Source organism: Delphinapterus leucas, chromosome 10 (genome assembly GCF_059928025.1).
Source record: "Delphinapterus leucas isolate spDelLeu-1000000601 "Yukka" chromosome 10, BTC_Dleu_Yukka2, whole genome shotgun sequence".
Classification (NCBI taxonomy): domain Eukaryota; kingdom Metazoa; phylum Chordata; class Mammalia; order Artiodactyla; family Monodontidae; genus Delphinapterus; species Delphinapterus leucas.
The window spans coordinates 65,496,418-65,511,341 of record NC_143138.1 but is presented as its reverse complement, the minus strand read 5'-3'; the positions used below and the strand labels follow the sequence as shown (position 1 = coordinate 65,511,341).

Sequence of the window (14,924 nt, the reverse complement as noted above, 5' to 3'; positions counted from 1 at the left end):
GCTGAAGAACAGGCAGGAACTAACCAGGTGAGTGGCGATGGGGAATAGATGGAAAGAACACTCAGTGTGTAAGAAACAGCAATGTGCAGTTTCTGTATTGTAAGGAAACAGGGAGAATTCAAGGAATGAAGGAAGGTTAGTGTGGCTAGAACCCAAAGAAGGAGAGGGAAAGGGACAGGCCATGCTGGGCCTTGCTGTCCATGTTAAGGATTTTGATCTTTATACTAGAAGTAGTGTGAAGTCATTAAAGGCTTTCACTAGGGATGTTCACGTGTATCTGTGTGTGACACAGAGATTCTAGTTTTGAAAAGATCACTCTGGCTGTGGTATAAACTCTGACTTGAGTCATAACTGGAAATGTGGGAACAATTTAGCAGACTATTGTCTGGAGAGGGGTGATGGTAACACAGATCAGGGAGATGGCAGAGATGATGCAGAGAGGATGGATTCCAGAGATGGATGAAGAAGGTAAAGTTACAGGATTTGGAAAGGAATCAGATCCATGGTCAAGGAAAGGGAGCTGTTGCCTGCCTTGTGCTACATGATGGAGAGTGGTGCTAGTCATTGCCATGCAGAACATTTGGTCATCAAATGTTCTGAGTGTTTTCTGAATGCTTCGCCAGGCACCATGCTGGAGATGCTGGTGGATGACTGGGTTTCCAGGAAATGATTGTGTGGAATATAAGATGCATGTAAGACATCCAAGTAGAGATTTCTCTTCCTGGCAGCCCCACAAGACTTCACTAGAATGAGGGTAAGCTCCATGAAGGAGGGGGCTTTTGTCTTTTGTTTATTGCTAAGTGTCTGCAGCTCCTAATGTTTGGGCACCTAAGTATGATTTATTGGTTGTATAAAAGAATGAGTCTCTTTTATCTCTTGCCTCTGCCAGGCCCCTCTTATGTTCATGCGGCCCAAGGGAAAAGGTGGTCTTCATTAGATCTAAAGCCTCCCAAACCTGTCATAATGATGGGCCCCCATGTGTAGGCAGTGATGATTCTGCTGGTGGTGGTAGTCGTGTTGCAAGGATCTCTGTTAAGAACTAAGAACCTTAGTAGTCCAAAGTATAGAAACTAAAGTAAAATGTTAACCTAGCTTTCGGTATTCCAAATCGGCTGTTTGACACTCCTGATACATTTCTCCCCCAAATCAAAGGACCTTTTGGGACACGCCGCTGCTTAAATCAAACTGTTCCTATATTTTTAAAAGGTGAAGTGGCAGTGTGAGTTCAAGACACCGGAAGAGCGGTCGTGGGGTTCTTAAGCCACAGCCATCAAGTGGGTCTAGCGAGGTCTGCACCACCCTCGGGGAAAAGGCGCACTCACTGGACACGTCCGGAGCCGCGTTCGGGCACTGGCTCAGGGCCTGTGACGCGAGGGTGTCGAGCTCCTCCAGGTCGTCGGCGGTGAAATCCCCGTGCGCGCCGAATGGGTCTTCTGGGTCTGGGGGGGCGGCCGCGAGGAAGCCCCGGGCCCGCTTGCTCGGAGGGTGCTGGGTGCTGGACGGCGGGCCAGGACTGGGTGCCGGGGGCCCGCTCCGCCTCCTGCTGCCTGGCGCGGGGATTCCAGCCATGCCTGCCGCCAGCCGGTATCCGAAGGCACCGAGTCCGGCCTGTAACCTCGAGGCCGGAGGGCTGGACCAACCGATCGCGCGCTGCCGCTCGCCTCAGCCGCTGGGGCCGCGCCCCCTAGCCAACAGGCCAATCACCTTCCAGTCGGTGGGCGCGGATGAGTGACGTAATCAGACCGCGCCGCGGTGCTCAACTGGGTGCCTGAGGAGCTCGGTCGCTCCCAGCCCTTCTGGGCATCACCCCGCCTGGCGCTTTCGTACCGACGGCTGGGACCCCAGTAGGCGGGTGGTCTAAGAGGAGAGAACCGAGTTACCTGGGCTAACTCACCAGCCCCACCGCGCAGGTGGCTCTGCGCCCGCTCTCTGGCATCACTTAGGGTACACAGCTGGGCTTGGAGGAGTTCGCCCTGATTTTCACAAGTGCACATGTGAATCGAGTCAGGGAGCATTCAGGGGTTTGGTCTTTGTGAGCTCGCTGTTCTCCAGCTAGACCCACTTCTCATATACCCCAAGGCTCTCTTGGGGAGGAGTCTGGGAGAGTGGGACTGGGCGGAAGTTATGACTAGAGCTGTTGTGAGCACACATCTTTGAGAACAGTAAATGCTTTGGATGTGTACCTTTGAGGTAGGTCTGGAGAAAGAAAGGTCTGAGAAGGGGTGATCCTGAGAATGGTGTGCCTGTGTTGGAGGGGGTGGGAACTCACTGCTCAGGCTGTTAATATTCATTCATTGAGAGCTCTTGAGTGTTTTTGGCCCAAGCGACGGTCATAGATTAGAAATGAATGAAACTCAGGAAGTTAAGGAAGGCCCCCTGGAAGTAGCACCTGGGCTGTCCTACAGGTTGAGTGGAAGTTATCAAGAGTTACCAAGGAGGGCTTCCCTGGTGGCGTAGTGGTTAAGAACCCGCCTGCCAATACAGGGGACACGGTTCGAGCCCTGGTCCGGGAAGATCCCACATGCTGCGGAGCAACTAAGCCCGTGTGCCGCAACTACTGAGCCTGAGCTCTATAGAGCCCAGCCTGCACTCTGCAGAGCCCACAAGCCACAACTACTGAGCCTGCATTGCCACAGCTACTGAAGCTTATGCACCTAGAGCCTGTGCTCCACAAGAGAAGCCACCGCAATGAGAAGCCCGTGCACCGCAACGAGAGAAAGCCCGCGCGCAGCAACAGACCCAATGCAACCAAAAATAAATAATTTTAAAAAAAGAAAAGAGTTACCAAGGAGGATGGCACCAAGACTACTCAGACAAGAACACAACACTGAAATGGACGCCACACAAGTGCCAGGTAGGAATTATCGATGGCAGAGAGAGAAGGTAAGGCTTTAGAGAGGAGCAAGGATTCAAGCTGGGCTTGAGTGGCTGACAGGATTTTACCGGGCAGCAGTCATGTGCAGAACAGTTAGCAGGAACAGGGTGTTGGAGAGTAACTGGGGCAAGACTTTTCATCCTTGAATGCTCAGTGCCAAACTTGGCCTGTGAGTGTCCTGTGAATGTTTGTGAAGGCAGTAAATGAAAGGGAGGTGGTTGTCAGGGCCTAGAGGGTCTTGAATACCTGGCTTTAGTTTTTTGAGGTAATTGTTAGGTTCCCTCAGACAGCTGCCCAAATGTTGAATGCTTGTCTTAATTGCTCCAAGACTCTGGTCCTGTAAAGGGACAGGATTATACTTCCATTTGTTAATGCTGATTAGGTTCTACCGAATAAAAGAGCAGTAGCTTAATCTCAGGGGTGGTGTGCTGGCACTGGCTCTCTGAAGGGTTATTCTCAGTAGCACAGGGATGGGTGCGAGCTGGCAAGGTCCAACAGGGAATCCCTGAAGTCCAAAGAAGATGCTGCTGGCTGTGCAACTTTCCGGGAGAGAAGCAAAGTGGGCTGTTTTTCTTTTTCTACTAATATCAAGTACATTAGAATGATAATACAGGCTTCAATCTATCAAAACCTTTTCCAGTTTTGACTCAGCAAAATCTCAGACTAGTTCTAGAGCCCTTTCTGAAAACACATTCGCAGAGAAAGCTAAGTGTTATTAGCATTATTCCCATAGTTGTATCAGGAATTTACTCTTCCTGGAGTCAAAAGTGGTAGATAACAAATGTCAGGAGAGAAAAAGGAAACAGGGTTAAGAGACACTGGGACTGCCACTACAGTCAGGAAAGAGCTCACTAATGTGACATTTCAGTTCTCTAAAGGAAGGGAGTTTCCAGTTGGTGATAACAGTGAGGCAGGAGCTTGACTGGAATGTAGGCCACTGTGGCTCACGACTGATCAGGAGGATGAATGCTAGACACCAGAGGGTAGGGAGTGGCATCCAGATCCCTTAGTGCCTCACTGGTCATTGTAGGGACTTGTGTTTTTTTTTGCACTAAGAAGCCACTGAAGAATTCTCAGCCAGGGAGAGACAAAATGTAACTTTATGGTTTAGAGATCACTCTGGGTCCTGAATAAGGATTAGACTGTACGGAAGCAAGGGCAGGGGCAGGAAGACAAATTTGGATGTGACTACAATAATTTAGGTGAGGGATTTTAGGGTCAGAATGAAGGTCCGGTGGTATAAGAGTAAATATGAAGGGTTCAGATTTGATTTTGCTGATGGGTTGAACGTAGAGTATAAGAAATGGGAACCTAGCAAGGACCTTTCTGAAGCCCTAGTGGAAATGCAGACCTGGGGGCTTCAGAGTAAGCTTAGTTCTTACAGACTTTTAGGAATCTCTCCTTTCTCCAGTCTTTTTTCTCTTCATAACACATATCATATGTATTTGTCCTGCTCCCCTCCAACAATAGAGAAGTTCCTTGGCAAGAAGAATTGTTCACTGGTGCATGCCCGGCTTGCACAAGCAAGACTCCTTACATGAAGAGAACAACCCCATTAAAACAAATAGTAATGTGGATGTCGTAACAGAAAGAACAGATTTTCTTCCCAAAGTACAAATTCTTCCACTAATCTCATGTAATATATTCTGTTGGGTATATAACCACGCAGAAAACAACAGCCATTTCAAATGAGTTGGTTTAATTCCAGGTGGTACAGAATTCAGGATAGAACAGGGACTTAAGAACACACTTTGGCAGGATTCTGCGCTGGGTTTATGCAGATCTCACAGCTAAGGTAGAAATGGCTGAGAAGAACTAAAGACAAGATGAACCACTGTAAGATTTTTTTTTTTTTTACAAAAGTTTATTCTTAAATGTACAATAGGTTCCAAGACAACACTTCATTCTAGCTATAGGTGGCAACAGATGTTATGGCAGGGAATCCAGATGTTTAATCCAGATGTTTAAACAGGAATGGAACTAAGGATCATCATTGCCTCAGGCACAAGGAACAGCTTACTTTTTGCCAGATTTCTTAATTCCGCCTGTGGCTGCAAAAGGAAAAAAAAAAAGTCTCATCCAGGGAAAAAGACAGTTCTGTGGCTGAAGCCCCAGGGGCCTGATAAGGATCCTAATAAGGCCTAGCTCTTTGTACTGGGCATTTTTTTGGACACAAGCATGCACAGGGCTTTCCCACTATTATCTATTCTGGGCAAAAGTAGAATGAGAATAAGGCAGGGCGCGAGTAATGGCTGTGCACTGGTCTGGATCTCAAGTGTGTTGTGTATTTCAGACTGGCTCACTTAATCCTCATCCCCTATCAACCCATTTTACAGATAACAAAGTCTCAGTGTTAGGTGTTGTTCAAAGTTATAAAATGGTATGTGACAAAGCCAGGATTCCAAGCTGGGTAGTAGCCTGACTTCCAAGTCCATACTCTTTAAGTGTCATATCACACCACATCACCTTCTATATTACATACGATCCTGGGATCTGATTTACTCACTACCTTTATTTTACCCAATTTACAAATGACTGTATTTGGCACACGGTAGGTAATTTAACAAACAATTATAGAATTAAGTATGCCTAATATAGAAATGGAAGTCCTAAAAGGCTGTGACAAAATAAACCTTAAAAAAAAAGTACATGATGCTCAATAGAAACAAGTAGTACAGGATTTCACTAAGGGTTGGCCTTCTCCCCATACATAATCACAGATTAAGGGAAGGTGCAAGATACCTCACATCATTCCAAAAAGGAATCTCAATATCTAGAATCTCAGCGCTGTGTGGGTACACAAAAATGACTCAAACCCACTAGAACAGAGGTCTTGGGAAACGCTGAATGACACTCCCACCATCCCAGCCTTCGTTGTCCCTAGAGTGGCTCAAGTGATCCAATAGGGTATAGATAACTGTTGAGAAAATAATCCTATTTTGATGAATGTAAACAGGATTTAAGAAGCACAAAGTACAATGATGGGTTTTAAAAAAATCTTTTGATATGTAATCAATTCCTCTTACACAAAGGCAAAAAAGAGGCAGAATGGTAGAGAATTAAGTTAAAAAACATATAGCACAATAGTATGCCAACAGACTTGGACTTTATCCATTAGACTAGGCGCATCCAGCAGTGAAAAGGCTCAGGATGCAAAAGTATTTTGCTAGAGTTTTAACAATACGATTAGTAAATTAAGAAATGTTACAAGCAACAAAGAAGCAGTGAAATACGAATTTGGAGCAAGAAACTGTAGAGGATATCTGGAAACTCAACTGTACTAACTTGTGTCTGAGATATATAAATTTCTGTATTTCCATTTCTGTCACTTCCCTAAGCAAGAAAAGCCCATACTGGGTCTGACTCCCGCCCCCTCTCCCGCTGCTGGCGAAACCAAGCCTGGCTAGGGCCGTCCACTGCAGCGGACACCAGCAAAAGGGACCTCGCAACTCACCAACGAGGCAGGACACGGACATGCTCGGGCCCGTAACCAGACTGATGCTCAGGCGTTTGTCCGGCTTGAGCTCTACCCAGCCCTCACTTACCCAGGGGGCCTTTCCCCGCGGCCTTCGCTTTTAGCTCCTCGAGTTTCTTTTGCTCCTCCTTCTGTTTCTGCTTGAATGCCTTATCTTCCTACGGAGAGGGAGAGCGGATTCACTCCCGGCGGATTTCTTAGACCCTCCGCGCCCGCCCACGCCTCTGCGCCAGCCCTCACCTCGTCCATCTCCTTGGCTTGCTTCTTGGGCTGCTTCAGGGGCTTCTTCTTGCCACCTGCGTGCGACACGAGCACGCTCAGCCTGGCCCCCGCCGGGTCCCGTCCCTCTCCGCCCCGCCCCACCCCATCGTCCCCGCACACTTACCTCCGCGACCCGACATGGCGCCTGCCGCCCCTTACCCAGACCCTCCACCGGATGCGGGGCTCTCCGTCCCACCCCCTGAGCCTATACCTCCATGCGGGCCCGCAGATTGGCTCCTGGTTCGGAAGTTGCGCTCCCGTTGCCGGAAGCGGTCCGGAGGCGGGCGCTAAAGGGTCAGAGATCAACTGAGTGACTGGCGCACCTTTGGGGCTGCGGCTCCGGCGCAAAACCCACCAGGTACTGGGGAGGTGGGGTGTCTTGCCCGGGGAGGATCCAGAAGCCGCCAGCGGTTTTTAACCGCAAGCGCTAAGACTGGGACTGTAAAGGACTGTAAGTAAAGGGAAGGGCTTGTGCAAAGGCCTTGAAGCTCGGCGCATTCCTTACAGTGTGGCTGGTGGGAGATGCGAGGGAGGCAGCAGAAATGGGCGGGGGCTAGACCACCTGTTTCTAGAGCTTTGGAGGCCACCGGAAGGAGTTGGGGTTTTATAATATAGCCCGGGGTGCGATATTTTGCAAATTCTGTTAATTCATCCAGTACATTTTTGTTGAGTGTGTGCTATATGTGTGTACTTTAGGCACTGAGGATGCAGCAGTGAACAAAACAGTGCCTGCCCTGGCAGAGCTGCCGTTCTGGTGGGTGAGGCTATAAGTAAATAAGTGAAATGCATACCACGGGTCATGTGATATGTGCCTGGGGAAAAATAAAGCAAAGTGGTTAAGGTGTCCTGGGGTGGGAGTGGACAGCTATGACATTTGAGCAGGACTTGAAAAAGAGAAGGGAGCAAGCAGTACAGATAGGAAACAGGTGGTATGAAGCCCCTGAGGTGGGAATAGCCTAGCATGTTCCAGCAACGTAAAGAAGCTGGGAGTTATATGAAGTGAAAGATATGTTAGCTAACCTTGTTATGGTAAACATTTAGCAGTATATACATTTGTGAAGTCATCACATTGTACACCTTAAACTTTTACAATGTTGTGTGTCAATTTTATCTCAAAAAAAAAGGACTGGAGGAAAAGGTCCATGTGACTGGAGCAGAGTGAGGAAAAGGAGACTGGTGAGAGGAGAGAAGAATGAGAGCCAGGAGGTGGATGCCCTGTAGGTCATGGAAAGGATTTTTGCTTTTACCTTGAGAGAAATGGGGAACGGTTGCAGGCTTTGAGCAGAGAGAGACATGGTCTGACCGTATTTTGAAAGCACCACTGCCTGCTCTATTGACAGTAGGGCCTAGAGTAAAAGCAGGGAGACCTGTCAGAGGCTCTTATGATAATCCAGACAAAAGATGTCAGTCGTTGGGACCAGGTGATAGCAGTGACAGGGGCAAGAGGAAGAGGGATTCTGGATTTAGTTTCAGAGGTGGAGGTGGCATTTGTTAACGGACTAGATGTGAGGAGGGAGAGAAAGCAGAGTCAGGGATGATATGAGAGTTTGGGCCTGATTGGTTTCCATCAACCAAGATGGAGAAGGCTGTGGGAAAGGCAAGTTTGGGAGAGGAAGATAAGATCCCCATCAGCCTTCCAAGCAGAGACATGGAGTGAGCAGTTCGATAAATGAGCCTGGAATTCAGAGGAGAGGTGTGGGCTGGAGAGGTCCGATTATAGTTTGTTTGGGTTTTATTTATTTATTTATTTTTGGCCACGCCACGTGGCTTGCAGGATCTTAGTTCCCTTACCAGGGATTGAACCCGGCCCTGGCAGTGAAAGCACCAAGTCTTAACCACTGGACTGCCAGAGAATTCTGTCTGTTTGTTTTTTAGTAATAGCTTTATTGAGATATGATTTACATACCACACAATTCATCTACTTAATGTGTACCATTCAGTGGTTTTAGTATATTTACAGTGTTGTGCAGCTATCCCTACAATCAAGTTTAGAACTTTTTTGTAGATGATTTTTCAAGCCACAGGACTGTATAAGAGAGGAGCCTGAGGACAGAGCTCTGGGGCACTGTGTGGAGAGGTTGTGGAAGGGAGTGGGGACTGGAAGCCAAGAGGAGAAGGTGGTTCAAGAAGGAGGGAGCTATCACGAGGCACAGGCTGCTGACAAGGCAAGCAAGATGAGGATGGAACTGGTCATTGGGCTTAGCCACGTGGACATGACCTGGACAGGAGCAGTTCAAGTGTCCTGGTGGGTGTGAAGGCCAGAACAGAGGGGGGCTGAATGAGAATGGGAGAAGAGGAACTGGAGACAGCTAGTGCAGGCACTTTGTCAAGGAGTAAAGAGGAGCAGAGAAGTGGGGCAGTTGTTGGAGGGAGTGTCAAATCAATTAGTGCCTGAGGAGGGGCGAGGATATGGGACCAGTGTCTGAGGAGGGGAGAGGATATGGGACCTGGGGCACAGCTTGGCCTTTCCTAGAGCAGGAATTATTCATCCTGAGGAACAAGAGAAGGTGGCGATGAGACAGACACTGGCAGGTGGGAAGGTGTGGTAGGAGTTTATGGAAGTTCTCTTCCAATTTTAAAATATTTTCTTGGTGAAAAATGAAGCAAACCATCAGCTATACAAGTGAGGATGAGGTACTGGTGATGGAGGTTTGCGAAAAGGGCAGTTGGTAGGAGATAGTTATCTGGATGGAGTAGGAGAATGGATGTGGAGGGGCAGCGTCCTGAACTTGGCCCAGGGCTCATTTTGGCCTCTGTCCACCTGTCCAGCCTCTCCACCCACTCTCCTCTCTGCTGCACGGGTCATCCTTCAGATTTTAGACAACTTCAAGCACTGTTCCACTTTGTCTCTGTGCCAGGAACATCTTCCCTTTGCTGGTTGATGGGCCTGTGAGACATCTAAGTGGGGAGGAACCAGGAGACAGGCTGGGTGGGAGGCTGAGAGGAGGGACTAGAGTGGGGGAACAACTTGGGATTCGTTGGTGTGTCCCGTCACGAAGCCAAGTCCCTGCTGTCTCCAAGCTTATGTTCTAGTGAGGGGCGAGGCAGTACATGAAGAAGGCAATATGTGTGTCTGGTGGAGAAAAAGAAAGCAGGTAAGGTGGCCAAGGAGGGAGTGGTCAGGAAAGGCCTTATCGAGAGGTGATACATGAACAAAGACGTAAGTGTGAGGTGACTGGACTTGTGGAGGAAGAGCGGTCCAGGCAGAGGACATGGCAGGGCATAGACCCTGTGGCAGGATTGTGCTTAGCGTGGTGAGGATGCTGGAGTGCAGTACGTACAGGGATGGAGAGAAGGAAGGGGATGAGGGCTGAGAGGACCGGGGCTTGTTGGCCAATGGCAGGACTGGTGTGCATGCCAGGTGATAGGGGAGCTGTCAGGGGGTTTTGCACCGAGGGATGTGATCTGACTTAGGAGGTAACAGAGCCTCTGTTTGCCATGTGAAGAACGGCTCTGAGGGGCAGGGGAGGAAGCCATGACTGTGTAGGAGGCTGTAGCTGTCTTCTGTGCCAGGGATGAGTGACCTTCCTAGGGTCCAAGATTGGGCTGCTGATAGAGGAGGAGGCTGACGGGGATGGTGATTTCAAAATGAGAGGGTGTTGAAAGCTGCAGAGGTATTGGAGAAGAAATCTGAGTAGCACCTGCTGGATCTGACAAGGTGGGAGTTTTGCAGGGCTTCAGGAGAGCAACCTTGGTGGTCGAGTGGGATCAAGAGAGAAGAGGGCTGAAGAAGTAGTGATGGACAAGGGGGACACCTTTCTGCTGAGCGTTGCTGAGGAGGGTGGGTGCTCTGCTTTGATGAGGGGTACACCTGCAGGATTGTTGTGAAGCCACAGCTTGTGTGCAGTGGTCACTGGCCTTGAGGCCTAGGAGGCTGGCCCGACTGCTGGGCCATGGGTGGCGTGTGCTCCCTTGGGCCTTAGGCAAGGGGCACAGGGGTTTGGGTGCAGCACCAGCTTGGAACCACTGTCACAGAGATGTCCCCTTCTGTGGCGCTCAGCTCAGGCTTTTGCCAGGAGGCATGTCCCTACCCAAGCAACTTTGTTTTCAAGAGGGTCTGAGCTTCTCCAAGCATGGCACCATGGGGAGGAGGCTGGGATGCTCATCGCCTTACATCAGGGAGGTCCTTTCTTTGTAACTGGAGCTCTTCTAGTCAGTCTTCCTGTCCCCCGCTCCCTTTGCTTACCTCTCTCTCTGGCCTGGTCTTTTGGCTACCAGGTGTCACTCTTCCAGCCAGAGTCAGTACTTGGGGGCAGGGGTGGTTTGGCCAGACCAGGGTGCTCTGGCCCAGGTTTGCCCCGGGAGCATGGGTCACCTGGCCCTCTCTTTGGGGTCCTCGGAATTCACTGCTGCTCCTGGGCTCAGGCAAGGCCTGACTGGATGATGGGAGACTCCCTGTGCTGTTCAGGTAACAGAGAAGTAGGATTGTTGGGGCCCAAACATCAAAGCAAGGTTGAAAAGGGAAAGATGAAAGAAACTTAACCTGTTGGGCAGTTACTGAGGTTGGAAAGAAGGAAGAAAGCTTATGGAAAGTGAGAAATGTGAGACTGGGAGTTGGTCACCCGGAATGTCTGGGCTTGAAGGGCAGAAGGAAAGTTGGTGTAAACCTAAAAAAGCGGTCCTCTGTGAAGAAATCTGGGTTGTTTTGTTTTGCTTTGTTTTCCCCTGGAATTGTCTTTTCAGAGGAGAGCTGAGGAGAGAGTTTTCTGCCTTGGGACATGAACGACCTGTGTTCCAGAACAGAAGCGAAACTGCTTCACCAGAGTTGAGGCAGCCCTCAGGGAGTCTGGGAAGCTGGTTTTGATAGTCATTTATAGAAATCTTTCCCCCAAATCCCCTCAGTCAGTTCCACAGTTTCCCTAGGAGTCTTTGTGAATCTTTGTGGGGCTCTGTTAGCATGGACACAACGCAGGTTTAAGAATTTTCTTTGAGATTATCAGAAAACTGGACACCAGGATTCTCATGCAGATCACAACAGAGACCTGGGGTTGTGGGAAGGTTGGTGGAATGGGAGGATCTGGGTTCATGTGGTGTCACGGAGAGAGATGGAAGGCCTGAGCTCCTAAATATGCTCTTCCCTGACATGCTCCGTTGTCCGGGGGCACCTGGTGAAGCCTGACCCTGGTGGCTGCCACCTCTGGGCCCAACAGAGTGGTGCGCAGTTTGGACTTTCTAATGGAAACTGTTCAGTTCAGAACTGTCCCTAGGACTTGAGATCTGACTTAAGCCCAGCCTTTCTCGGCTGTGAGCTGATCTCTCTGGCATCCCCCCACAGATCTCCCGATGACAGGGTGCAGCCCTGTGTTGGCCATGCGGCACGTCGTGGGTGTGTCTCCCGTACTGGTGCGGAGAGGCCTCCTTGGAAGGGACCTCTTTATGACCAGGACTCTCTGCAGCCCAGGCCCCAGCCAGCCCAGAGAGAAAAGACCTGAGGAGGTGGCCCTCGGGCTGTACCACCGCCTCACAGCGCTGGGAGGAGCCCTGGGGCACAGCATTCAGCAACGGGCGTCCTCCATGGCCAAGACTTGGTGGGACAGATATGAAGAGTTTGTTGGACTCAGTGAGGTTCGAGAGGCCCAGGGAAACGTGACTGAGGTGAGGAGGGGAGCTGGGGTGGTTGGCCCTGCCCTCTGACCTGGGCAATGTGGCCTGGAGGCTCCTGACAAGTAAATTACCAGCCACAGATGCTGGGAGGCCACGTCCAGATTTGCCTTTTCTTGAACACATACCACTAGGAGAGGAATCTGACTCGTTTCTCACACGACAGCCTGGCTTTGATACTACCGGGGTGAAGGGCCCTCCTCTCCCCCATGTAAACAAGTTGTTGTGTATGCTATGTACCAGTGAGTCCCGGGCCATTAACATCCTTTCTGTGAGGACAGCAAACACTTCCTTCATTGACTGCTTGGGGGTTGGTGGTGAGAGTTACCTGGAGGGTTGCTGCATTACAGTGTCCTCAAAGCCCCATGTGTGATTAAAGCATCCCTCGTGAAAGTAGAGGCCCTGCGAAACATCAGACTGTGAGGTGGGAAGAGCTGCTTCTGGTTGTCAAGTCCTTTGTGGCAATGGAAATGCGTTCCGCCATCTCTGTTCCCACTCCCACCTAGGCGCAGACCAGTGTAGTGGGGTGGGAAGAACCTGGGGTTTAGCCGGAGGTTTTGAGGCACAGTGCTGTCTCTCCCCTTGGAGGCCATCACTTTGGCTGAGCCGGGGTTTCTCTGTCTCTTGAATGGAGGCCAGGGCAATGCCTGTCATGGCGTTTGGCGTTGTTGGGAGGTTGTAGCTAAGGTAACACACATGAAGCCGATTAAGAACATAAGGGCCTTGCTCTGGTTTGTCAGACTAGAGTCAGCTGGGTTTGGTGGACACAGATTGTATGCATCTTTAGCTGTTTTCAGGTTTCTCAGGGGCATGTTATTTCCACTTGAACGGACAAATCCGGTGATTCTGATGGGCAGGGCCCGGGGCTACACTTTGAGGACTACTGGGTGAGCCAGGATTATGTGTCTGAGGGACTCTCTTTCCACCCTTTGTACTGACACCCCACTGACCTCTTCTCTGCCCAGTCTTGTTGGGAATGGAGCCGAGGCTGTGTGGGCATGCAGAGAAGGGGCAAATGGCCTCTGTTGTTCTCTCTGCAGGCAGAGAAAGTGTTCATGGTGGCTCGAGGGCTTGTCCGGGAGGCTCGGGAGGACTTGGAAGGTCAGCAGGCCAAGCTGAAGGAGGTGAGGGACCGCTTGGACCGCATCTCCAGAGACGATAACCAGTACCTGGAACTGGCTACTCTGGAGCACAGGATGTTGCAGGTAGGCCCCTTCCTCATCTGGAGAGGGACCCTAGCCTGGCAGGTCATGGAGGGGCGAGGTGGGAGCCCTGACTAGTTAGGGGGTCAGACACCTGGTGAGGAGGTAAACCAGAAGCCCCTGTGGAGGGACTGGGCCCCAGGCTTCCAGAGCTTCTCCACGCACTTCCTCCTGGAATACTGGGATCAGTGGTCCAGGACAGTATAATCTGGACCCCAGATTACTGAGGAGGGAGCATCATGCAGGGGTCTGGCCCAGAGAGCGCCAGACACTTCCCTTCTGTTAGACACATTCTGTAGACACCACTGCATGTCCGGCCAGACCCAAGACTGCTTGGGGAGGATAGTGCCACTCGCCTTGACCACCCCCAGTTCCTTTGCTCCTCCCTTCTGACCAGGCTTATGCTACCTTTACTCATTCAGCGTGTTTATGGAACATGTAATCTGTGCCAGACGTGAAGCTGAGCCCCAGGGACATGGTAGTGGGACATCTGCTGGCGGCTGCTGGGCCAGGTTGCTGCTATATGACAGCTTTGCTTCTGCAGGAGGAGAAGAGGCTTCGTATGACCTATCTGCGTGCCGAAGACTCTGAGCGAGAGAAGTTCTCCCTCTTCTCTGCAGCTGTGCGGGAAAGTCATGAGAAGGAGCGCACTCGGGCTGAGAGGACCAAGAACTGGTCCCTCATTGGGTCAGTCCTGGGGGCCTTGATTGGTGTGGCTGGCTCCACCTACGTGAACCGTGTGCGGCTACAGGAGCTGAAGGTCTTGCTTCTGGAGGCTCAGAAGGGGCCTGTGAGCCTCCAGGAAGCCATCCGAGAACAGGCATCCAGTTACTCCCTCCAGCAGAGGGACCTCCATGACCTCATGGCAGACCTGAGGGGCCTGGTGCAAGCTGGGCCTGGGCAGAGCTCTTTGTCCCAGGCAGGTACTTCCCCCACCCGAGACAGAGACACAGATGTCCTTTCAGCTGCCTTGAGAGAGCAGCTCAGCCATTCCAGGCAGGTCCATTCATGTCTAGAGGGTTTACGAGAGCAGCTTGATGGCCTGGAAGAGACTTTGAGCCAAGTGGCTGGGGTGCTTCAGCTTGCAAAGGCTGCAGCGCACCCAGGCCTGGTGGAGCCGGCAGATGGGGCCCTGTCTGGGTCCTTGCTGGAACAGGGGAGCATGATCTTGGGGCTGTCGGACATGGAGCAGAGGCTAGAAGCCCAGGTCAACAGGAACACCATCTGTGGCACACTGGTCACCTGCGTGACATTTGTGGCCACCCTGCCTGTGCTGTATATGCTGTTCAGGGCCAGCTAGCCCCTGGACCCACCTCCAGAGGGAGGAGGTATGGATGTGGATTTAGTTAGAGAATGAAGCCATGAAGTGAGCCTTCAGGGGTGCACTCAACCTCAGCCTGAGTCTGTGTGGCTCACCAGCAGACATACTTCGCTTTTTAGGCAACACTCATTTACATTAATTATCGAAAATTTGTGCTAACGTCCAATTAAAGTGTCTTTGTTTGTCTTA

At 50.7% G+C, this 14,924-nt stretch overlaps 3 protein-coding genes across 14 annotated transcripts in view; 1 reads left to right on the top strand and 2 right to left on the bottom strand.

Annotated features, from left to right (window-relative positions):
• Positions 1-1,628, bottom strand: part of ATRIP (ATR interacting protein) — a 16,528-nt gene extending 14,900 nt beyond the window's left edge. For all 3 annotated transcript variants that reach the window (XM_089919250.1, XM_022573255.3, XM_089919249.1), the window contains exon 1: positions 1,323-1,628. In XM_089919250.1, coding sequence (XP_089775376.1) covers positions 1,323-1,569 — 247 coding nt within the window. In that variant the 5' untranslated portion in view covers positions 1,570-1,628. The remainder of the gene's footprint in view (positions 1-1,322) is intronic.
• Positions 1,433-14,924, top strand: CCDC51 (coiled-coil domain containing 51). Of its 10 annotated transcripts, none has more exons than XM_022573263.3 (5): positions 6,422-6,969; positions 7,308-7,365; positions 11,887-12,206; positions 13,253-13,417; positions 13,959-14,924. In XM_022573263.3, exons 3-5 carry the CDS (start codon positions 11,895-11,897, stop codon positions 14,712-14,714), a joined length of 1,233 nt encoding a protein of 410 aa, XP_022428971.1. In that variant the 5' UTR covers positions 6,422-6,969; positions 7,308-7,365; positions 11,887-11,894; the 3' UTR covers positions 14,715-14,924. The 10 variants fall into 10 exon arrangements, with proteins under 10 accessions (XP_022428967.2, XP_089775390.1, XP_022428971.1 ...); XM_022573262.3 differs by having other exon boundaries at positions 6,422-7,062; XM_022573259.3 differs by lacking the exons at positions 6,422-6,969; positions 7,308-7,365 and adding an exon at positions 1,433-2,854.
• On the bottom strand, positions 4,717-6,813 carry TMA7 (translation machinery associated 7 homolog). The gene is made up of 4 exons (XM_089919270.1): positions 6,736-6,813; positions 6,591-6,646; positions 6,421-6,508; positions 4,717-4,926 (listed from the first exon to the last, which is right to left on the bottom strand). The coding sequence occupies exons 1-4, from the start codon at positions 6,749-6,751 to the stop codon at positions 4,892-4,894; spliced, it is 195 nt and encodes a 64-aa protein (XP_089775396.1). The 5' UTR covers positions 6,752-6,813; the 3' UTR covers positions 4,717-4,891.